Raw genomic sequence first — 24,974 nt, 5'->3', positions numbered from 1 at the left:
AGTAATTAATTAATGTTAAACAAGCCAAGAGAGCCATCTAGTGTAGTGTCAGCTCAGTACCTTTGTGGCAATGAGAAAGCCACCATTACATTTGGAACAGTGACAAATCAATTTTTTAAAAAATACCACTCACGTAAACTGCTTTCCTGACACTTCCTAATGTACTCAGCTTTCTGGGCATGAAGCTTATTTCAACAACAGTTATCTGTACCTTTGAAAGAAAATAGGACCAATGGATTCTTTTCCCTTCAGTGTGTTCTAAACAATCCAGCAGCACATTTTTCAAAGTGGTCTTTTAAAATATTTATAACTAACTCAGCTCAGCCTGTTTACAGTACTCCGGGACAGCATTTCCCATTCACCATCCTGACTGAATCACTAACAGAAGCTGCCCCTCGGGCAGGGATTTTTCTCAAAAGCCCTGCAATCCCATGTCTTAATGGGTAAGAATGGATGAATCGGATTATGCTAGCTGAAAAAGCAGTAGGTAGCTTATCAGTATTTTGTACTGATAGGTTGCTGTTTTAAAACCAAGTTATACTCCAAAGGTACACATGAGCATTGGGACCCACAGTATGGGCTTGCTTAACCTAAGAAAATGGACCATATTCCTACAGATTCTTTGCATAGCTTGGAGGAGCGTGGTTCAGTCACACAGCCACTTCAAAAAACAGAGCTTACAGTTAAAACAAATCAGGATCACAACTTTGTTGGATTGAAACGGTAAGCAAGAATCCTGATTTTGTTTTAGCTTGCTATGAATTCAGTCTAGCATCTACAGAGAGTGGATTTTTCTCTTTAAATATTAAATGCTGTGTTAATGGCATTACTTCATTGAATTCTATAAATCTTTGCTGTCAAGATACAAGTTTGAAGGATTACTCTTGAGTACCTCACATGGATCATCTTTCAAATTATTCCAATTACAGATATGGTTAAAATGTAAAAGTTAATACAGCACTAACAGGTTAGGACATAAATTAAGGGTGACAGTTTAATTATGTAAAATGTCATGGCTTTATCCTTTTATAATTATTTAGGAAAGTTTCACAAGAGTATAACTAGTTCATAGCACCACCTAGAGGTATTCTAATGTCTTTGGCTAGCTGAAAAATAACACAAGAACATGATAAAACAAAGGTAATGCTTCAGGTTAAAACACAGCAAAAATGATGTAGCAAACAGCAGTACCTGAAACACAGAAGTTATGTCATATGGTTTTGAAATATGTGTCTAATGGACCTAAACTTCGTCAAAACTTGCAAAAGCAATGGTCCAAGTTTGGCATGATGCTGATTTACAGCACAAAAGGCTGAGAAATATTGGGGCAATTTTACAATGTTATGTCTGCATTTTCTCCATCAGTGAAACCTCCAATGAAAATGTTCAGCATGCATCAGGATAAAGAACTAAAGTATCAAAATCATCCATAGTTTCATTTTCTTAAACATCTGATTAAGCCAAACACTTATTAAGCCTAACTAATGATTTGATGGCTTCATTTCTCACACTTTAAAACGTGTAATATAGCATTTCTCTGCTTTCCATGGACGCTGACTGATTGCATTGGATCCTGTTTGTTTTAACTTCTTCTGTTCTCTAACATGATTCTCCAAATACTTTAGTATTTGCTGAGAACAGCAGAACAGAACAAACTTTGCTGTGACTTCCCAGTTCCATTGTAGAAATTCCAATTCAATAAAGCCAAAGAATTAAACTGCTGCTGGATTACAGCCTGGCGTCAGGAAGTCAGGAAAAGCTAGGTTTACATTGCATGGCTTTTATGAAGCAACACCATTATATAAAACTGCTCACCTTTGAGCCACAAAATTTCCCCAGTAACCATTCAGATTAATGTTCAATACTTTACCATTATATCAACTGCTGCAAATGTGATAAACTGAGGAACTGGAAATTCTGCAGACTTAATTCTAGTAGCTCTGTTTGAATGATCACATAATTAAATTGAGATTCAGTAAAATCTATTCTCATGTTTTCTTTATTTAATTTGCTTCATTCAAAGTATTATATAATTGGGTTTTATTCAATTTAAAATGATTCAATTAATATGAATTGAAGGTACACCCAAGCAATCATTATTTGATTTTAATGGGTCATAATGATACTGTTCAATCTCCTCACTTTTTCTTGTAGCACTGAAGTCCAGGTCTAGATGTTCAGCAGAATCATTCTTCAGAAGAGGATTAATGTCTCATAAAACATGCTCTATACTTTCTTTGAACTAACTCTTCATTTAAACTGCCAGTATTTTTAAATGCAAATTAAAAAGAACTTACGAATGTAGCCATTGGGGAACCAGAATCTCATGCTGCAGATAATGCAAGATACATCAAACAGCTTGTCAGCTGCAAAAACAACTCACTTTAATATGATTAACCTACTGGTTTATAAAAAGGCCACATGCATAAAAACACTATACATCCAGTTATCAATGTGTACTGATACTATAGTATTTTTGCACAAGATATCAACAAACACCCCCAGGTTAGAACAGAAGAAGGTTAAAAGTCTGGCTCCTTTTCTCAGCAGATGGGGTTTCAAGAAAAGGATCGACAAGCCAAGGCACTTTAGCCTCAAGAAATGGAAAATGAAAAGTGATATTTAGGAGGGATGAGTAAAGATAAAAAGTGGAATAGAAAGAGTCAATATTGAGTGCTATTTCAATCCAAGCCATAACTGAAAGACAAAGGGATAAAACATAAACTGGCAAAAGACAAATTGAATATTAGAAAGTTCCTCCACAATGAATAAATAATGGTCACGACAGCCCCCTGCATTGTGAGTTGGAAAAATATTCTGCAGTTGTTCAAGAAGCAGTTAAATGTAGTGATGATAGCGGGGACATAAATTATAGGTTTTATTGGAGAATGAGCTCGCTGGGTGAACAGTCTCCCTTATCTTCATGACCTTTGGAATGCATAAACCATCTATTGTCTGCATGGAGTTTACAATGGACAATAACAATCACTAGAATAACTGACAAGTGCAAAACAATGTTATCATTCTTCTATTCCACATAATGAGACTTCACTGCAAGAATAACTGCCAACCTTATAATAAGTTGACAGATGATTATATGGGAATAAGTATTAATAAAATGTTATTTCATTTGGTTTTCTGGCCCACATCTATGATTCTGTCACAAATTCACTTTAATGATGAGCTGTAATCTGGCTTTTATGGAATATACCATTGTTCTTTCCTGCTTTTAACAGATTCCAACTATTGGTGTGGCTTAAGTGGGGTGCACTGTAGTGATTCTCTGCTGGTATGAGACTTAGCCTGAGACAAAGCCGCTCTCATTAAGACGTAGTGAAGGATAGATCTGTAAATTTACTAACCTGTACTTGCCTGTCCTTACTTGGACAGCCTTCATACCACACTGCTGGGCTCCACCTACATCATACACAATATCATCCCCTATCATGATGACCTGTCAGAGAAAAGAAATGAAGTAATTGATATCAGATAAGATTATTTTGATGCGTTTGCATTTCTCAAAATATTAAATGTGAACTGTCACCAAGATGAATTGGCTGACATTGAACACTGTCATTGAACAAGAGCACACTGGAATTTACAAGACACAGAAAATGGCAGGTTGCAAAAGGTGGGCTGCAATGTGCAAAAATCAAATCAGCCAAGTGTTGTTCTCCCTTCAAAAGCTAAATCACAACTTTGTTTTGAAATCATGTAAAGCAATGAAGTCAAAAAGTACAGAATAAAAATATTATTTAACAGTAAATTAATCCAATGTTTAAAAGAAACATATAAATTCAAAATAAAAAATTCTGGCACCAGGGAATATAACAGTTTGAGAAAGTTTAAATTTTTTGTAGATCTTTGCTAGACTGGAGTTACATGTCACAAGATGTGATATGACTTCCTGGAAAGATCAGAAAACTCTTGGCTCCAGTGTGCTTAGATACCAGGTTGTAAGATGACAAGACCTCCACCTTCTATGTTGATAAAAACTAAAACCATGAATGTAATTTTTGAGTATGTGCTCTATACAGACAAGTCTTTGGCATTTCAAATCATAATTACAAGTCTGCACTGCTTAACTCCAGTTTGCTTCATAAGGATTCAAAATAGGCACTGCATTTGATTCAAGGAGGCTCAGAAACCTTGGGGAGGAGGCACAGAAATGCCCAGATGTACAAAGGATCTTCAGCAACACCACACTGTACCTGGAGCTCTTTGTGAACAATATGTTTGCAGGATGATCACTTGAGTCAATCACTTCTAACTAAAGATTTCTCATCTATTCATGACAGTTTTAATCCCTTCACAGTGGAAGGCTCCGCGGGGAACAGCAGCATCAAGCAAATGTTTCATCTCATCATGCAACCTTGCTCAAATTCCTCAGGCTCTTGTAGATATCCCTCTCTCAGAGGTTACCATTATAGGTATTAAAGGCATCATGCGGGAGGGGGGCGGCGGAGAATCCCAATATAGGAATAAACTTCACATTGATGATCATAATTATTCATTGATAGAATAATGTAACAGCTGTAGCATCAGTCAAATTATTTTACAATGACTTGTTAAAGAGAAGTGAGGCAATTATCTTTATTAGAGAAGCTTCCCTCATTACTTAACAGCAATTTAGGTTTTCCTCAAGCACACTGACCTGAAATGCAAACTTACTAGGTGACACATTACAAGGTTTGCAAGCAGCTGCCACACCAGTGCGGCTTATCTTTGCATGGTGAATGATGTTATGTAGTATAAACTAGATTGACTGTATTTCATTTATAACAAAATGAAATTAAGTAACACATTAATGGAAAAGCATGATATTTGTCTATCATATTAAACACTTTGCATTCCTTCCCTTTTGAGTACCTTTCAGGTGGATTGCTATGGCTAAGTACAACATCATGATTCCCCCGTGCTGGAAAGATACCCTCCTTCCATTTGAATCTGTGCAGACGTACTTGATGATCCATGAAAAGCTCTTACTTTTGATGGACTAGCTTCAGATCCACCCCAGCCAATTGACAGAACATTCTGGAGTGGCTGGCAGTGGGTCTGGGTGTTGCCCGAGAGGCTGTGGTGAAAGGTGAACTGATGACCTTATGAAGGGGCACATCAAGTTCCAGACATTGACAAAATGTGAGGCATTAGATAGATGGTGCAATGATCTATTGGCACTCAGATATTAATACCACTGTTTCAACCTGGCTCAGCTGGATCACAGGCACCTGTGCGTCACCTCTCAGCACAGTGTGAATGGGACTCTGCTCACAATAAAGAGGTGTGACGGTCACAGGGAGAGGGTATGTCACTGCTTCTGCAGAAGAGATCAGTTTATACGTTCCATGTCTCTGCAACTAAGGAGAATGCTCAAATAGGGCATCTCTCTGCTCATGCAGGACACAAATCTGCTCATGTGCGGTATCTCTCTGTTCACAGAGAACAGACAGCAGCACACAAGTGGCACTGTTTTGCTCTATGAGGACATTAGGTTGCTCTCCGATCGCATGGTGCTGCTCCCAAGGAGTTCTAAGCTGCTCCCGTGTGGCAGACACCAGACATCAGTTCGATCAGTGGGACCTCATGCAGACGGAAAGAGATGTGGCCTCAGTAAGTGCCTCTAAAGCAGCAGCCACCTGAACCAGTAAGTGCTGTGTGACATGACTGCTGCCAAGCCCTCCCCAAGAACTGCAAGGACCTCCACTCTGGAGGTCATGGTTCCTCGGCTGCATGTAACGTGCTGCAAGGGCATGGGGATGGATTCCCCCATGCTCCAGCATTTCATCAGGCAGGCCCGGCAATGTGCTACCATCTCACTGTGCATCAGACTGTGAAGATGGCATTCCAATTGTTTTCCTCATCAGAGTCCTCCGAGGCAGTGTGGATGTGTGGACCCACCCTCTGGCGACTTCCTGCACCAGATTCCCTGCACCTTGCATCTGACAACAGTGTCCTAGTGCCTGGTGCATCTCCCCCCCATGATGCATCTCTCTAACTCCAAACCTGGGGTACACGATCCCATTTGGGAGAGGGTGAGCTGCCAATGATTATAATTGGTCTGTGAAGTTCCAGTAAGGTAATGTAGTTATAAAGTTCACAGAAAGTAAAAAAATTCACTCATCATGCCAACTTGGCCTTGCCACAGCACACCTTGTGGTCCATGGGAATCCCCAGGACTAACCAGAGCTTCATTAGGCATCTGTGTGAGGTGTACATTCTTGTAAAGATTGGGAACCAATGCTCTAAACTATTTTGCATTTCACTTGCGATACCATTTCCTGAGCTGGTGTCAGGTGTCCTCCTCCTCTCACTCTGCTTTTCCCTCCCGCTCTTCAATCTGCTGTATTTCCTTATACACCTCCTGCAATTCTAGGGAGGGGGAAACAGGGGACCTCTCCTCCAACCCTGCAAAGACAAAGAAGAAGTGAATTGCACTTCTAAGCTGCACCAAAACACTACACATGGTGATGAAGAACAGCGCTGATCAAAGGAGATGAAGTAATTACACTGAAACATTGTTGAGGAACACAGATGGCCAACCTCCAGCAGTACTTGATCAAGGAGTGGTTTGCACCTTGGTAACCTCTCTGCCCATGAAGAGGAGGATAAACACTTTGAGTCTGGTGAGCCACTGCACTTGAGAGGGCTTCTTCCTATTCCTTACTTTTTTAACCCAAATGTAGGAGATAAAGGACAGGGAGCAGATTTAATCATTCTAGAATGTGGGGTGCTGGGCAACTGGAGGGACGGAGCAGTATAGCAACAGAGTGGTGAGGGGTAGTATAGGAGCAGGTGACGTACTGGAAGGTTGTGGGTTAAGTACGTGTGTGCATATGTGCCTGTGTGCATGCGCATTTCTCTCCCTCTTTACGTAAGTGTGTCTGTATGAGACATCTGCATCTTTAGTGGTCTGCAGCTCATTTTGACATCTTGGGAGGTTGTGAAATTTTTTGCATTACTGTTGAACTAGGATTCTCACGCCTGGAGGAAAACTTGAGCCACCTCCAGCCAGGCTCTTCTTACGCCAGCCCTGGTGGGTCTTCAGGCCGTCCTTGTGGTACGAGACTCCCTCCTGGCACATATCTCACTTCTGAGACATTGTGGAGCTCCCTCCCTCTCCTCAGCAACTTCTCCTGCTTCCGTGACAGGCAAGATTGCTGCTAAATCCAGGGATTTTTTGAGGGGTACTTGATTTGGCATCAGAGGTAAGTGCAACAACATTTTAGCACACCAAAAAAATGTGCAATCCAAGTTATCAACATCAGACTTTTAGAATTTTGAACAGCTTAGCCTATGAGGCAACAAGATCCTTAGGTTTGAGTATTTATTTGCAAAGGATAAAAGAAAGCAGTCTTTCTGGCTGCAGGAACTAAAAACATGTTTTTTAAAATATAGAATTACCTCCAGAATGGTTCTGGAAACTGCCTCTTCTCGAACAAATTATGAAAAATGTTAATTATGAAAAATGTTAAGATTTATCATGGTGGCATTTTGAAGAAGGAAACAGGCAAAGACTGAACAATTTCAACTGCATCAGTTCTGGGTCAGTGAGATTTGATTTCAATGCTAAAAGTTTTATTTAAGTAGTAGATGTCAGCAACAGTACCACAATAACCAGAACTGAGAGGTATGACTGGTAGGTACTTGGAAACATATATTCTTGCCCAGGCTGGGGTCTGAAAACATTTAGAATTGTTGACTTCTCTCAATTCTACTCCAGCATTAGTTTGATGGATGTTTTTTTACTTGGTGAGAGTGAATGGGTGGCAAATAAGTCTGCTGTCAAGCTGTTTTGAGAATCCACAAAAAAAAATCCCTAAAAGTGCAGCTGATATCCCACTGACTCTCTAAGGGCCTTATGTTGCACATCCCCAAGCTACATCTTGCCTGCTTGTTAATTCTTTCCGGCTCTCCACACAGCCACTAACATGGGGGCAAGGTTGGGTAGGTAGGAAGTTCTGCTGTGGTTTTCTATTCAGTTGCAGACCAGTTGGAGAACTCCAGATGGAGCCTTGTCCATGGTTGGAAATCTTCAACTCCTCTATCAACCTATACATAAACTTGCTGGACTACACTAATAAAACTTATCTATAATTAAAATGGGATGTCCTAAAAATACTCAGCAGGTTGGGCTGCATCTGTGGAAAGATGATAACCTTTAATTGGAAGGTAATTGACCTGAAATGTTAACGTTGCTTTTATTTTCTCCACAAGTCCTGGCTAATTTGAAGAGCGTTTCCAGCATTTTCAGTTTTCATTACAGATTTCTTGCATCTCCGTTGTATTTTGCTTTTCTAAAATTACCTACAGATTGATAGGACCAAGACTTGTGGCAACATTATGTGTAAAACAAATCTGATAAACAGATTTTCTCAATAGCTTAATTTGAAAACCCTTAAAGTGGCAGTAGTTCCTCTGTGGTCAAACAGTTGATTGGCCAGAAAGAGTAAAATCCAACACATATTAATGTTGAGGACCATGGGTACGTTGCAAATTTAAATGCTCTTTTTCAGAACCTTAATGCACATTCATTAATACTAGCCTGATATCACAAAAACAATTCACATCAACTCAGAAACCTTTTTCTGTTTAATAAACAAACATAAAGACTCTTCTTGAAAGCACATCCTACTAAGCAGCAAGAAATAGAAGTTCATTTTTCAATACAAGTTTTACAGTTTTGAAAGAACCAGAAAATTCTTATATAACTGTAAATATAGGGAAAAGACTTTCATGAAAGGAAGTTACTCGTTTCTCAAATGAACAGCTGGATAATTACCAGTGAAAAGTAAATACAGATACAAGAGTTTAAGTTCAATTCTAAACATTGTAAGAAAATGGGAGTATCTTTTAAAATAAATGAAAGTAAACAATGCCAACCTAATAGGTTAGAGTGTTAGCAAAGGAGTGTTTAATTTGGAGAACAGTGGTTAATTTAAAAATCCATCATGAAGTGATGGCAGGATCAAAAACAAAGACTGTTATTGAATTTTCCAGGATTTCCAGCAAATTATTCTGTCAAACACAAAAACACCAGTCATAGTTCGCTGCTTTTTAAATAAGGAAACCATTATTGGTTTGTTGTTGTTTGGTAGGAATCTGAACATAAACTAGGCTGCTAATAAACTTTGGAATTTGTTTCTTCATGTATAATGTCTAAAAATGTCAGGATCTGTTGAAGTGTGGTTAAAATAAAACATGTTTTGCAAGAGTGGGCCTCAGAAGCGGATTGTCAATCTGACCGCCTTCCACGAACCACCCTGCAAAAAAGTTGAGCATCACTGCTCTAAAGCACTTTGGGAAGAACCATAGAAACGTGGAATTGCTCAGTACAGAAGGAGACCATTTGGCCCATTATCTTCTGCAAGTGGCTATTAATACCTGATCAAATGTTAATTTTAAATTTGAGATTGGAACAGTATTAACCACAGGTACTGAGAAATATGGAACAAAGCTGAATATATTGAGTTAGGTCACAAGATGATTCATGATCTCACGGAATTGCAGAACAGGCTCAAGCGCTTCAACAGGCTGTTCCGACCCCTACGTATAAACTACATGCTAAACTAAGGCAGCTCCACAAAACAAGTTATTCTAAACCTACAAAAAAATCCTCTTCTTTCAAAGGTCTCAACTGAATTTAGAGGAAGTAGTTCCATTTTCAATGCATTTCAAATAACATTACCTGCATAGGGTGGCATTTTTAAAAAAATTAGTGAATATACCAGTAACTCGGTTTAAAAATTTCTTCTCTAGATTATCCTTGGGTTGGGATCATACTATAGTCATGTTTATATTGGGACTTGGTGCACAGACTTTATGCAGACAAATTGGATCTGCCTAGTTTACAATGTTGATTCTCCAAGGAGCTGTAATTACTTTCTATGTGTACATGTTTTATGGAAAACTTGATTCTTTTTAAGAAGAGGCATCTGTAAAAAATCTACTCTACTTTTCTTTGCATGAATTGGCACAAGTACTAACAGAGAGGTGGGCCTAATCTAAAATGGCATGGATTCAAAATACTTAGGCTTTCAGTCCAAAAACAAATCTTGTGTATCTATCAAACATCAACATTACAAAAAAAAAGCAAATGGAAACAGAAGAATAAGATTAGATTTAAAGCATTCCAAGCAGGAATCCGGAAAATTCCGGTGAAAAATCAAGTACAAATTGGGCACTGAAGAATTTCTTTCAATCTCGTTGAATCTTAGCACTATGTGACCACCAGATCATTTTATAATAGGTTCCAGATGATCATCTGACATGAAACTGTTCTTCCAAGAGACAAGGACGCTGAACCCACTCACTTGCACACCCAGTTACAATGGTAGCCCTTCTTGCAACCTTGCTGGTAATGCTTATTTGTGCATCTCTCTCCATAACTCATTGATCCTACCGCTTGCTGCTGTGAACACTGATGGTCTGCCTCTACCAATGTACTCAAGCATTCAATATTCTCCCATCCTGGGACTGTCAGTTTGAAAGGATCCAAAGTACTGAGAAAGTTCCATCTATACAAGAACTGTCTGTCAAATGCTTGTCGGATGGAAGAGAAATATCAGCTGTAACAGAACCGATTGTATTGGATGGGCAATTGGAACTTTAAATAATCACACGAGCCTCTGGTTCAATCACACCACTGTTTCTCTGGAGACATTCATGAGCTCCAGATAAAACATGGTAAAGAATTTAAAGATTGGTGTGATTCAACTATATAATAGTGAATTACCATCTCAAAACAACATCTTTTGCTGCAATAACTATCTGCCTGCTGCATTATCAAAGTTCTGGCTGAGGTGACTCACACACCTTCAAGCACCTTCTTTTAACTCGGAAGTAGACTCACTCAGGCTGGGTCTAGTGGCAAACTAAAAGTCATACATTTTACTGATCTACTCATATCCAACTCAGTCATTATGGAGAGAGATGGGGAAGAGGGGCAATATTTTTTGAAGTCTCCATCAGTTTTGCAAGCTCAATGCAAATGCAACAATTTTTTGTAAGACTACATTCATGTACAGTGCTTAAAACTGGGTGCAATAAACTAGATATTGTACATGCCTTAGAGTGAGGACAAGATGATGCCAATGACAGAGCTGGATCTTTAATATTTAATTGAAAAGAGATTGACCCAAACCTAAAACCTAGGTAAAATAAGATTAACCTCTGTATACCCTTGTTCAGCTGTGCTATTCCCTACTCTATGCCAGCACAGAATCGTGCAAAATTGCGGCCAATTTGTTTACTGCAACAAGTCAAGGATGCCACATTTGAGGAATACATAAGTTGAAAATAAATGTGAAAAGCAGCAAATAACTTCTCAAAAAAAATAACGTGGCTTTATATCTTGATTTGCTAAATGTGCCAGTTCCTCTGTTTGACTTGTACAGAAATATGTTTAGCTGTGATATTCAGTGTCTTTAAATTGATATTATGGAAAGTAAAATGCAATGTTGTTAGATGGAAGTACAACATCCTAAAATACATACATCAAGCAGCACCTATTCCGCTGGTGGGACAGTCAGTGAATCCCACATAAGAATCTTCAGGCACTTTAGAACCAACAGAACTGGTATGGATGCAAGTCACCCTCAACTCTGAGGGACTGCCTAAAGGAAGAGAGGTAGGGTTGGATGGCTGGTTGGTTGAGAATGGTTTTAATTTCCTTTGTGACTACTTTTCAGTTAGACTGGGATGTGTGATTTTTCCTCAGGTTACTGACTAAAATAGGGGGCTGGAGATGGGGTGGGGACGATTTTGTTGGCTGATGATCCCACTGAGTCAGAGCAATGACGGAGAAAGTGGGTAAAACAGGCAAAACTAACGTGGAACTAGGGCTTCTATTGATCACATACTCCCAGGGAAGGTCGGAGATCATGTGACAATTAAAGGCAAGTTAACACCGAGATACAGAGTGACCACTTGGATGAGTTACTAGAAAATCAGCACCAAATGAACGTACAATTATTTATGGAAGCATATTTACTCTAAATTCCATTCAAAAGAAAAAAAGGAAAACCAAAAATATGCCACTACAGATAGTCACTAAATAAAATTCTTTTAAAGCAGCATCCAAGGCACAGTCTTTGGTGTGTACAGAGTCAGCTATTTGCAGATTGGGGGTTGGGGAGGAGGCTGTGTTGGGATGTAAAATATTATTAGTCATTCTGGATCAAGCAAGTAAAGTTTGAACTGAGCTTTCTCTTTCCAACCACTGTTCAGCAGTCCTTACTGGAAATCTCTGCGTTTGATTGTCAGCTATGCAAATCATCTACCTGATGCAGCCACAATGCCTTCTGCAGTCAAATAAATATCAAAACTCTTCTCACATAAATCAATAAAGTTCAGTTAGTTATGGTGGAAGACAAATCTCACTAGAAAACTACCATAATAAGCAGTCTAGAACAAACAAAGCAAAAACAGAAGTTAATTATTATCCAGTGAAGGTAATGGGGAAAATTTTCAGCGGAGCTACCCAATTCCCTGCAGCGACCTGAGATGAAACTCCAGAGAAATTGCAGAAAGGGTCACTAATGCTTCAATCTTGGGCTTTGTCATTTGTTGACAAATCACAAGAAACTTCTCAGAAATTCTACACTTCCGACTTGAAATAGTTTTCAATGAACAGACTTAAGTATAAATCCGATAGTCACTTAAGTACATTTTCAGACTCATTTTACCAGTACCACTGAAAATTTATCAACAGGAGCAGTAGCATTTTAATTGAGAAAATCAGAAATTATTTTCCTGCACCAGCCTCAGAAAGGAAGGACAAACACATGCAGATGCTGCTTAAAATACAACTGCATGTGAGCAGTGGTGCTTGCAGAAGCAGACAGTGGCAGACGCGTGCAAAAATGGACTCTGGCCTCAGGGGAGTTTAGTGATTTACTATCAGTGAAGGGTAATAATCACTAAAGGCACTGCAATTATCCCCAAATCATTTAGGATTTAAAAAATCATTGGTGAGAAGATAGAGGTCAAAAGGTCTCATGTCAGGGGAAATAAAAAGCTCTGGTCATCAAACCCAAGGTATAAAATACTTTTTTTCAGGCTGACAGGGTAGGTGGGAATATCTAAGGGGATGAGCATCTCTGACAGGCAGTGTGACCAGCCTATAATAAAAGCAGTAAATGAGAAAAGTAAACAGCAGTTTTTTGATTAATAGGGAAGCAGAAATAGCCTCTGCAGGAGTTAAGAATTAGTGGCAAGTAATTCATGTCAGAAATACGATAGCCATTCTTGGTAAATTTAGTCACCTAGAAAGACACAGCTAACAAAGTGTATAAACAAAAAACACTCAAGTTTCTGAATATAATAACAGCTGAGAGCTACATAGGACTTTGTCACAAATATAGTATTCTCCAAGAGAACCAATATTCCAAAATAAATTTAAATTTTATATATTACCAGTGACAAAGAGCTACAGCAGCTGTTAAAAAGTCTGAAAAATCCATGCTCAAGCTTGATGCAGCCATGTCTAAATTGCAGCAATCTCATACACTTGGGAAGGAGCACCTCGAATCCCTGGTCACTGATTAAATATTTGGCTTATTCTATGTGCATGTCTCCTGAGAGACTTTCAACCATTTCAGGTTCTAACACAAATGCCGTTGCCTATTAAATGATAATTCCTATGTGTGATTGTTATTGTGCTGTACAGATAAGTGTGAGTTATCTCCCAGTAAAGTGATGACTGGTGCCTAAATAAACTATATTGAACGACAAACATGATTTCTAACATTGCAGTATTTTCTGTAAGGTAATTCACAAATCATAGAAACAATGGTTGATATTTTTCAAGCCTTCATACAACTTTCTGTTATCACTTTCTACCAAAAAGATGTTCATTCACTTCACCAGTAAAAAGTACACGGTTGATAAATAAGCCAACAATCAAAAATGTAGACACATAAATGAATTAAAATCAAGCAAATTCTTTCTCTTAAGCTTTTCAACAAAAAAACACTTCTCTTGTGCCTTGTCATTCAAGGGTGTGCAGGCAGGTGACCTGCTACTTAGCCTCAGCCATTGCTTCTGCTTACATGGGAAGAGTTACAGAGTCACATATGATCCTCAAAACACTGACAAATATACCTCAATAATCTGGAACCGCATGTAACTAATGTTACCAATCAGCTAAACATTGCACTTAAAAACTAGTTTGAATTGTTAAATGAGAGTCCCAAATTATATGAAAAAAATTGCAGAATTTCATTTACCATCAGAACTTAATTTATTCAATCATGTTTAATAACAAAGTATCACCTTGTATTTACAGCTCAGAAACATGCTATTCACTGCAATAGGTCCAAGGTGGTTTTCTGCTCCACATTTCTTCTAAATCCATCAACATATTCTTCTATTTCCTTTTTCTTCCTATATATTTAAAATGTTGGTGGTTATCGGTGCACCCTATTTAGTGTAATGGGCCATATTAGAACATAGAACAGTATAGCTTCGGTCCACGATGTTGTGCCCAACTAATTCAGCTAACGACACCTAATCCCTTCTGCCTGCACATGATCCACATCCATCCATTCCCTGCATATTCATGTGCCTACCCAAGAGCCTCTAAAACATCTCTATCATATTTGCCTCCACCACCACTCCGGCACGTATTCCACACTGTGTAAAAAAAACCGCACATCTCCTTTGATCATTCTCCCTCTCACCTTAAATGCATGCCCTCTAGTATTAGACATCTCAACCCTGGGAAAACGATACCGGCTGTCTACTCTATCTACGCCTTTCATAATTTTTTAAACTTCTATCAGGTCTCCACTCAACCTCCACCACTCCAGAGAAAAAAACCCCAGTTTGTCTAACCTCTCCTTTCAGCACGTATCCTCTAATCCAGGCAGCATCCTGGTAACCCTCTTCTGCACCCTCTCCATAGCCTCCACATCCTTCCTATATTGGGGTGTCCAGAAATGAATGCAATACTCCAGATGTGGCCTAACCAGAATTTTATAAAGCTGCAACATAACTTCCTGACTCTTAAAACTCAATGCCTTGGCTTATAAAGGCAAGCATGCCATACACCTTCTTTACTACCTTATCGATGTGCGGCCACATTCAGGGAGCTATGGAATTGGACCCCAAGGTCCTTCTGTATGTTGACACTGTTGAGGGTCTTCCCACTAACTGTGTACTTTCCCTTTATATTTGATCTCCCAAAGTGCAACACACCACACTTGCCCGGGTTAAACTCCATCTTCCATTTCTCCACCCACAACTGCAACTGATCTATATTCCACTGTGTCCTTTGGCAACCTTCTGCACTATCCACAACACCACCAATCTTTGTGTCACCTGCAAACTTACTAACCCACCCATCCATGTTTTCATCCAAGTAATTTACATATATCAAACAGCAGTGGTCCCAGTGCGGATCCCTGTGGAAAACCACTAGTCACGGACCTCCAGCCAGAATATGACCCATCCACCACTACCCTCTGTCCTCTATGAGCAAGCTAATTCTGAATCCAAACGGCCAGGTCGCCGTGGATCCCATGCATCTTAATCTTCTGGATGAGCCTACCATGAGGGACCTTGTCAAATACCTTACTAAGATCCCTGTAGACAACATCCACTGCTCTACCTTCATTGATAACCTTCGTCACCTCCTCGAAAAACTCAAATCAACTTAGTACGACACGATATGACATGACCTGCCCCACACAAAGCCATGCTGACTGTCCCTAATTAGGCTATGCTTTTCCAAATCCTCATAAATCCTATCCCTAAGAATCCTCTCCAATAACTTCCCTACCAATAAATATCACTGGGACATTTTTAGTGTAGAATATAAGGAGGCATTCTTTAGTGTAGTATATCAGTGGGCCATCTTTAGCATAGGATGACAGTGGGCCATATTTGATGTAGTATATAATTGCACCATATTTACTGTTGTATTGCTGGGCTAGCTCTAGTGTAGCATATAATTGCACTATATTTAATGTAGTATATTGTGTCATTTTTAGCATAGTATTTCAGTGTGCCATCTTTAGCATGGTATCTGTGTTACATATTTAGTGAGTATATTAGTATATCCAAGTGCTGTTTGTAATGAACTACATCACAGCATATTTAATATCAGAATAAATTAGTATCAGAACTCCATCTTTAATGTTGCCTTTAAAATATCCAGAGCTTCATCTTTAGCATATTATTTAGGAGCACTTTAGCATAGTATGTGTGCTCCATCAAGAACATCCTAGACAATTTAAGAAAGTATCTTAAATTAAAATAGCAATTTATTACAGCACAATTGTTCAAAGGTAGTGCTGTTCACACTGAAGAAATAAACAAATGCACCACAAAACATGCACATGTTTTACTTAACTTTATTTATAGTGTTGCCAAATTAAACTACATTGTGTGGAAAACAACAGGGTCAATTGTTATCATTGCATTTTCATTCCACCAGTGACTATTCACCAAAATTAAACACATACCCCACAATCACCATCTAGGTCAGGGGATTCATAACATTTGTCAAACCAGAAAATTACTAATCAACATTCAGCAAAAACTCTGCTTTCATTGTCCCATGTGCAAAAACTCTGCTGTTGCTGGAAACTTTGTGGTTCTGAACTCTCAAGTGATCATTCTGACTAAAACAAAAAATATCCACTATTTCATCAACTAGAAATATAGCTTCAACAATTAGTAAAGACGATGGGTAAAGGAAACCAATTTGGTACTATTTCAGTTTAAAACAATAGTAAATCTAGCTTTTCATAAACTTTACCATTTCTATTTCACTCTTTAAACGCATCACTGAAGTAAAGGATGAGTGGGCCCCCTTCAACCCATCTATCTCATCCTTTTCCCCATGGTGTTTAACTTCCTGTTAATTACTTGCGAGATCCTGCCTCTAATAGCTGGAATTGTTTTCCAGATAAATCAGTTTTTGTATCAAGAATGACTTCCTCACATTAGGCCTCAACATGATTTTTTAAAATCAGTTCATACTCATATGACTCACCCTGTAATCATCTTTTATCTTTAAATAGTGCTCAGGGTTAATTGTTTCATCCAATTATTTTCAAATATTCCTATAATAAGTTCGGTACTTATTTGTCTCTTTTCAAGGCAGTCAGGTCAGCATTTCTCTAACCTTCCTTTATAGCTGAGACTGCTGACAATTGAGTCAGTGCTGAGGCTGTGTGCTGCACGAGGCTTAGGGCTTCATCTGAATAATGGGAGATCTCCACTTGTCCTTTTGTTCAACATCAATGTGCAATTCCCTTCCAAAATGTGTTACACACAAATTAGCAGTGCTTCAACCAAGGATGAACTCCCTGCTAATAATACAAGAATGGTGGCAGTGCTTCTGATGAAGTAAGATTTGAAAATGATTTTTAAACACACCTTCAAAATATTTGTGTGCTTGAAGCACATACTACACAAAGTTATCATGATTTTTCATTTCCTTCTCACACCCCATCTACTAAACAAATTACTTGTAGCTTCTCTAAGCAGTTTAACAAAATTGCATAAGTTGAAGCAAAATTGTTTCGCTGAAGAGGACAAGGAAAAGAACGAGAAGGAAAAAAAAATGTCCTACTTGATGGCAATGAGCAGGGAACAATTATTCAATTAATTTCATTTGGAACAGTCAGCAGAAGAAATTGTGATCTGTTTTAGGTTTTTAACTTCAAACACAGTCTCAAATGCAAAAGTTCAAGTTCTGCTCTCCACTCCTGACATCTATATGTGGGCAGAAACCTAAAGTTGAAAGAGGACATTTTAACTTGCTCAGCACAGTAATAATGGCATATCAATTGATGCTACATCAAGACAGACATAAAAATGATCCTGCACTCATTAAATATCTCATCTCCCCACAACCATACATAAATTGCATGGTGTTTTCTCTAGGATGTGGAGAGGCATTTTTAATCACAAGAAGTGAAATATCAGTTGCATTCAGGTTGTAGTATATTTAAACTAAGTGCATTAAGTGGATTCTTAAACTCCAGTGGTCCATCACAGAATACACAGACTGAAAAACAAGGTCAGGATGTGTTTTTTGTTCAAAATATCTTCACCACCTGCCTCTGGAACCTTCTACAAAACGTTGCAACCCAGAGAGCACGTGGTCACATTACACAATACTTAAAGGGCAGACTGTCTTAAACTAAGAATTATTGCTCACAACCAACATTGCAAATACTCTAAATGGATGGAGACCCAGTGGAGGGTCGCCTATTACTCTGTTAGGCACCGGTAATGAACACCCCTACCCCCAGGATAAAATTGGCTTGTATCCTCACACACATTGAAAAGAACCACACTCTTATTATTTAAGACTTTTGTAACAAATGCTTGCCCTCACCCACCCACCAATCATCTTTGTACACTTTGAAAAATTGAAAGCGCTGTGCACCACTGATATTGTTGGTGGAAATGGACACCAATGCAAGGGTGTTGACCAAGCAAACTGCTCAATCCTAAACAGAGTTGAGCTTGTTTAGGATTATTGTGGTCGCATCATCTAAACCAGAAATCTATCACACTCTGGAGTTGAGCTTTGTAGAATTCAGAAGGCAAGTGGAGTCCTGCTTTTAACAAAAATAAAAAAAACCCTGCAGTTGCTGGAAATCTGAAATAAAATCAGAAAATGCTGGAAACTGCAAATTAGGCAGCATCAGTTGAAAGAGAGGCAGAGATAATGTTTCAAGTCTGTGACCTTTTGTCAGAACTTAAGAACTCTGATGAAGATGTTAACCCCATTACTCTTTCCACAGGTGCTACATGGCCTGCTGAGTGTTTCTAGCACGTATTGTATTTAGTCCAGCTTTAATCCTGGTTTTGAGATTACTGTTTTATACCTGATTAGGTCAGTTAACTGAGAAATTAATCTACAAAACTCCATGAGTAAACCGAAAGGGAGATCTGATATTCATTGAGTCACTATATTTTCCAAGAAGAAAAATATACTTCTAGACAAAGTAAGGTAACAAGTGGCAAGTTTCAAATTGCAGTCAACGCTCTCCAATCTGCCTCTGGATTTCCTGGTCACACAATAATCTAAATTTGCACAGAATATGCAATTTTATATCACTGTCTAGATTTCATTCCTCAAAGCAACAAAAATGCTGCTCTTTTTTAAAATCATGATTTCTGCTGTTAAAATTTTCTTCTGTAATTATACTGACCAGTTCTGTATCCTTATGATTGTAACAGGAAAGATAATGTCCATTTGTTCTAAACTTATTCTGTACAAAATATTTAAATTGTCAATATTATTTCTCCAAACACAAGAACAATTCGGTTCAAAATCAAAGTCGAGTCTATTGTCATATGCACAAGTACATGTATTCACAGATGTAATGAAAAACTTACTTGCAGCAGCATCACAGGCACGTAGCATCAGATACACAACATTCACAAGAAAAACATAAATTAAACATAAGTTATACAAAATTATACAAGAAAGTTGTCCCTGCAATTCAGTAAAACTATTCATTAAAGAAAAATCTGTAACCATTTGAACGTTCGAATGGTTGAAAACCACCAGAAATAGTTCAAATAAGACTTTTTTTTCCCATACAAGGTGACAATACAAATACCTTGATTTAAGGATTAACCCCTACCTGATCTGGTTCCAATCCCATATCGGATAAAGCGGACAAGAAAAACATTTTTGCGGGCTTGCCAACAACTTCAGCTTCAATATCACAGGCATACTGGTAGAAGCAATGGAAAGAAAATCAAATTTACATGCTCTTTGTGAGAAAACATTGAAAACAAAGTTGTAAGTATAGATCTGCAATAAAGTAAATGAAAGAGACCAGGTAAAAAAAATAATAAAGTTGTGTATTATTGAAGCATTTATTTTTTTTTAAATGTGCATTTGATGCATTTTTCATAAGGAGTTTCCCTTTTTTTGGAAGAAGCTGGGCTGTCACATCATAAAAGCCAGTAGCACTATTTTTGACCAGAAATCATCTAAAGTGTCAATGACAATCACTCATTTTATGAGGGCAATGACACTCATAACCACAGATTTTGTGCATAGCAAAAACAGGTGACATTAGCCCTGACTTTGCAGTCAGTGGCAGCCTGGCTGCACTTCTCAATAATCTATGAAAAAATCTTCATACCTCCCTCCAGTGCAGTAACCTGCTGTGTGGATGCTTCAGAACCAGCATAAGCCCAAAATGGCTGTGCTTATATTGACAGCTGGCTAAGCTGTGCCCCTTGGCTTAGTTAGTTGTCAAAACTAACTTTTAAAATTATTCAAGATCTAATTTTTTTTTAAATTAGAAAAATTAAAGCAATTAAACATAAAATTAATTTACACATCCGAATATGCTAATTAGTTGCCTCACTACTTTGCAGTCACTGATGTCGGATCCGGTTATTTTCAAATCCACAGGTTCTTTCAGGAGTCCAGGAATGAGTTGAAAACAACTTGGTGCTTCAAAGTCTTATTGGAAAGTTTAAAACAAAGAAACAGTCACAGAGCACATGGCACTAGCTTTGATGAGCCAAGACAAAGGGAACAAAAGATGAACTCAGGCCAGGGGAGAAGAGCAAGAGAAGTGGTACTGGATGGAAAATGGTGGGTTGTTAAACGACGATGGAGTATGGAGGTATGGCACTAGTCATAGATTAGTGGCCCCAAATGAACTGCTTCCCTATCTGGCATAGCAGATACACTCCCTAGGACACATTGGAGTGCAAAAGATGATTGACAGGTTCTCCCAATGGTGGTGGAATCCAAGGTTCAGGCTGCAAGCTTGACAAACAGTTGAAAGATGCATGATGCGCCAGAAGACTAACCCTGGATCAGCTGAAAAACTACCTCAACTAAGTGCTCCTGCTCCACCTGGTCCATTTCTATATCTACAAGTGGACTACATCACTCTACCAAAGTGCCAAGGATATTCAGATGTCCTAGTAATAGTGGACAAATTTTCAAGATGGGTGGAAGCCATCCCGGCAAGGAAAGCTACTGCCACACACACAGCCAAAACTCTGATTAAGGACTATATTCCTAGATGGGGATTGCCATGCCACATTGACTCAGACCAAGGAACACATTTCACTGGAAACGTTTGTCAAGAATTACGTCGACTGATGAACATTGAGTGGTCTTTTCATTGTCCACATCATCCAGAAAACAAAACTGAGTCCATTTGAAGTGGTAACAGGGCGACCTTTGCCACTACTGGGAGCCCCTGATCTCAGAGAGGCTGATATACACATTATGGCAGATAGTTTGGTTGATTATTGTGTGAAATTAACCCAAGCTGTTCAGTCTGCTTCCCAACAGGTTTCTGCTGCTTGGAGCAGTCCATCAGAAGGAGGACACACCCTGATTCCTGGTGAGTGGGTCCTGGTCAAGAAACCACACAAGGAACCACTGGGAGCTCGGTGGGAAGGCCCTTACCAAGTACTGCTGATAACCAATTCGGCAGTCAAGGTAGAAGGTAAAAGCAAGTGGATACACCCCAGCCACTGCAAGTGGACTAAAGTGGTGCCAGACGAAGGCAACAAGTGCTGTGGTTAATGTGCTAGTAACCTCTTGGTCACAGTGCCTACGCTGCTGATCACTAACCAGCCAGAAGACTTCAAGCAAGTTGACAATACTGGACATCATGGTCTATTCTAATATTAGTTGTAGTTGTATTTTTAGTCATATAGCTCATACTATATGTCTTATAATAATCTACATCCTTATTACTTGTTTAAAGGAGACCATTAGCAGAATTATTCAAACACGTGAAAGTGCATCCACTGGTCTGCCTAACCATGACATAGGGCTACAAATGCTCTGAAGGACATGGGCACATCCTTGTACATATTTTTAAGTCTTTTCTGCCTCTGAATTTCCAGATATAATAATTCTAAATGGGTAACTTAGAATCAAAGGGGGGATTGTTGGATACGACTGTTTTAATTAGTTTTTTTTAACATGTATAGTGTTCAATACACCTCAAGTGGCTGCACAAGGAATGGCCGCTTACTAGCTTATTGGTTCCTCCATCAGGTGAAAATGTGGTTTTTTTCATTGGTTGGTTTGGCTACAAGTATCTAATAGGTTTCCTGATTGGACTATTGTTAGCTAAGGAGCATCCCTTAACTCAGGTATAAAAGGTGTCGCTTTTTGTTAATCTCTCTCTTGCTCTTCTCCCCTGGTCTGAACTCATCTTTTGTTCCCTTTGCCTCAGCTCATCAAAGCTGGTGCCATGTGCTCTGATCCAACACTGACATCAATAGAGAAGAGCTCCCTGGGCCAAGTCCAGCATGGCAGATTTTTCCCTTGGATTTCCCACTGTACCAGGTGGGGATCCAAGATGAATAAATGAAATATACCGCAATTTGCTACCAGTAACTTTGAGACTGCTGTCTTTGCACATAAATCCTAAAGTTGCTGTTAGTTAAGTGAGGAAATGTGCAATACTTCCCTTCAAAATCTGTGCCATTACATCTCATGCATCACAGAAATAAATGAAGGGAGCCTTCAAGTGTTTACCCTTTCATCCTGACATTCAAATGTGCGTTTTACTATATCCATCTGCTTACAAGTTGTACAATAGATCAAGTGTCAAATAAACTAAAAAATCTCAATGTTTCCAGCAAGACCATATCAGTGGAATGCTCTGCACTGCACTGTGTAATACAGCATGTACCCAGCAGAGGGAGTTTGTGATTTTGCAAGCTTGGTTGCGATGCACTGGAGCAGCAAGGAAGGCAATGCACTTGTTCCTCCACTTAAAAGCTGGCAGATTTGCAAGGATCTCCCAGCTTTTGTCCACTTAACTGAGAGGATGCTCAAGATTCCTAGGTGCAGGCCAATTCCCAGCCATCTGTTTCAGGTAAGGACTCTCAGAAAAGCTGTGCTGTGCCAGTCAATTCCAACAGCACAGACTTCCCCAGATTTGCCTGCACGTAGCCCAGGGAATCAGCTCATTGAACCCGTGTCAAACCCTACTTTGTGCAAGTCCAGCAGGCATTCAGATTCAATGGGAAGAAATGGTTGTGGACAGGATGGTGGATGGTAAGTAGAAGTTAATTTCCATTTTATTTAAGATATCTTTATTAGTCACATGTACATCGAAACATACAGTGAAATGCATCTTTTGCGTTGAGTGTTCTGGGGGCAGCCCACACGTGTTGCCACTCTTCCGGCACCAACACAGCATGCCCACAACTTCCTAACCCATACATTTTTGGAACATGGGAGGAAACCGGAACACCCGGAGGAAACCCACGCAGACACGGGGAGAACGTACAAACTCCTTACAGACAGCAGTCAGAATTGAACCTGGGTCGCTGGCGCTGTAACAGCGTTATGCTAACCACTATACTACCGTGCCTGCCCTTGATACAAATGTATTTGATACAAATGTATTTGATACAATTCATCTGATTTAAATGCATTTAATCAGTTTTAATTATCTGTGTGTTTTATACTGTTTTAATTTGGTGAAAAAAGGTAATAATTTAAATTGTACTTTTAGTTTTGCCTAGTCCCCACCTAGGTTTGATGGTGTAGGAATATCTGCATTGAGCAGGTCCTCCCCCATCAATGGGGAACCAATTTCCCAGTGGAAAACTGTGCCCAAAGGCACATTGCTAGAAAAAGTAGGCTCCGAGGGCAGGTGTCCAGCAATGTTGGGCGGTTTGCCGGTCCATGGAAGATCATCCTCTGATGGTCAGATGACAGGTCACCAGCTTTAACATTAACTCTGTTGTCCTCTCCTCAAATGCTGACTGGCCCACTGAGTATTTCCACCACTTTCTGTTTATGTTGGATAACATGCAGCTGAATTAAGTAAATTTGCAAATTTGTGAAAGCAGTGGTTTCTCCAATTTAAAAAAAAATCAAGTTCACATAAATCATAATCCCACGCTACCGAATGAACATAGAACAGTACAGCACAGGAACACGTCCTTCAGCCCACGATGTCTGTGCTGGTCATGATGCCAATTTAAACTAATCCAATCCACCTGCACCTGGTCTATATTCCTCCATCCCTGCTTGTCCACATGCCTGTCTAAATGCCTCTTAAATGTCTCTATCATATCTGCCTCCACCACCTTCCCTGATTGTGCATTCCAGGCACCTACTGCTCTCTTCAAGCTATGCCTTTTATTATTTGACAGTTCTATCCTGGGCAAAAGACTTTGACCATCTACCCTATCTATACTTTTCAAAATGTTATATACTTCAGGCTGCCCCTCAGCCTTCGACGCTCCAGAGAAAACAATCCAAGTTTGTTCAAACTCTTCTTATAGCTAATACTCTATAATCCAGACAGCATCCTAGTAAACCTCTTTTGCAACCAAAACTGCATAGACAATTCTAAATGTGGCTTAACCACAGTTTTATACAGCTGCAACACGACTTCCCAAATGTTGTACTCAATGCCAAGACTGGTAAAGGTAAATATGCCGTACACCTTCTTTGCTGTCCTATCTACTTGTGTTGTCACTTTTAGGGAGCTATGGACTTGCACCTTAAGATCCCTCTATACATCAATGGTCCTAGGGGTCCTGCCAGTTACTGAATACTTTCCTCTTACATTTGACCTCCCAAAGAGCAACACCTCACGCCTGTCTGGATTAAACTCCACATGCATTTTTCTGCACATATTTCCAATTGATTCATTTCCTGCTGTACCTTTGATAAGCTTCCTCACTATCCACAACTCTGCCAACATTCATGTCATCTGCAACTTACTAATCAGCCCACCTATATTTTCGTTCAAATCATTCACACACATTACATGCACGTCACAAACAGAGATCCCAGAACTGATCCCTGCGGAACACCAACGGTCGTGGACCTTCAGTCAGAATAATACCCCTCCAATACTACCCTCTGTCTTCTATGACCAAGCCAATTTTGAATCCAGTCTACCAAACCTCCATGGATCCCATGTGCCTTAACCTTCTGGATCAGCCTATCATGAGGGAACTTGTCCATGTAGACAACATCCACTGCC

The 24,974-nt window shown here is 39.3% G+C and overlaps 1 protein-coding gene across 1 annotated transcript in view; it reads right to left on the bottom strand.

Annotated features, from left to right (window-relative positions):
• The window catches only part of lhpp (phospholysine phosphohistidine inorganic pyrophosphate phosphatase), an 89,131-nt gene that overhangs the window by 34,045 nt on the left and 30,112 nt on the right, over nucleotides 1–24,974 (bottom strand). Inside the window, exons 5-6 of the mRNA XM_052027477.1 lie at nucleotides 19,611–19,703; nucleotides 3,363–3,454 (exon numbers count right to left, since the gene is read on the bottom strand). Coding sequence (XP_051883437.1) covers nucleotides 3,363–3,454; nucleotides 19,611–19,703 — 185 coding nt within the window. The remainder of the gene's footprint in view (nucleotides 1–3,362; nucleotides 3,455–19,610; nucleotides 19,704–24,974) is intronic.

Source organism: Pristis pectinata, chromosome 12 (assembly GCF_009764475.1).
Source record: "Pristis pectinata isolate sPriPec2 chromosome 12, sPriPec2.1.pri, whole genome shotgun sequence".
Lineage (NCBI taxonomy): Eukaryota > Metazoa > Chordata > Chondrichthyes > Rhinopristiformes > Pristidae > Pristis > Pristis pectinata.
The sequence above is the reverse complement of the archived record's forward strand: the minus strand, read 5'-3'. Positions and strand labels throughout refer to the sequence as shown.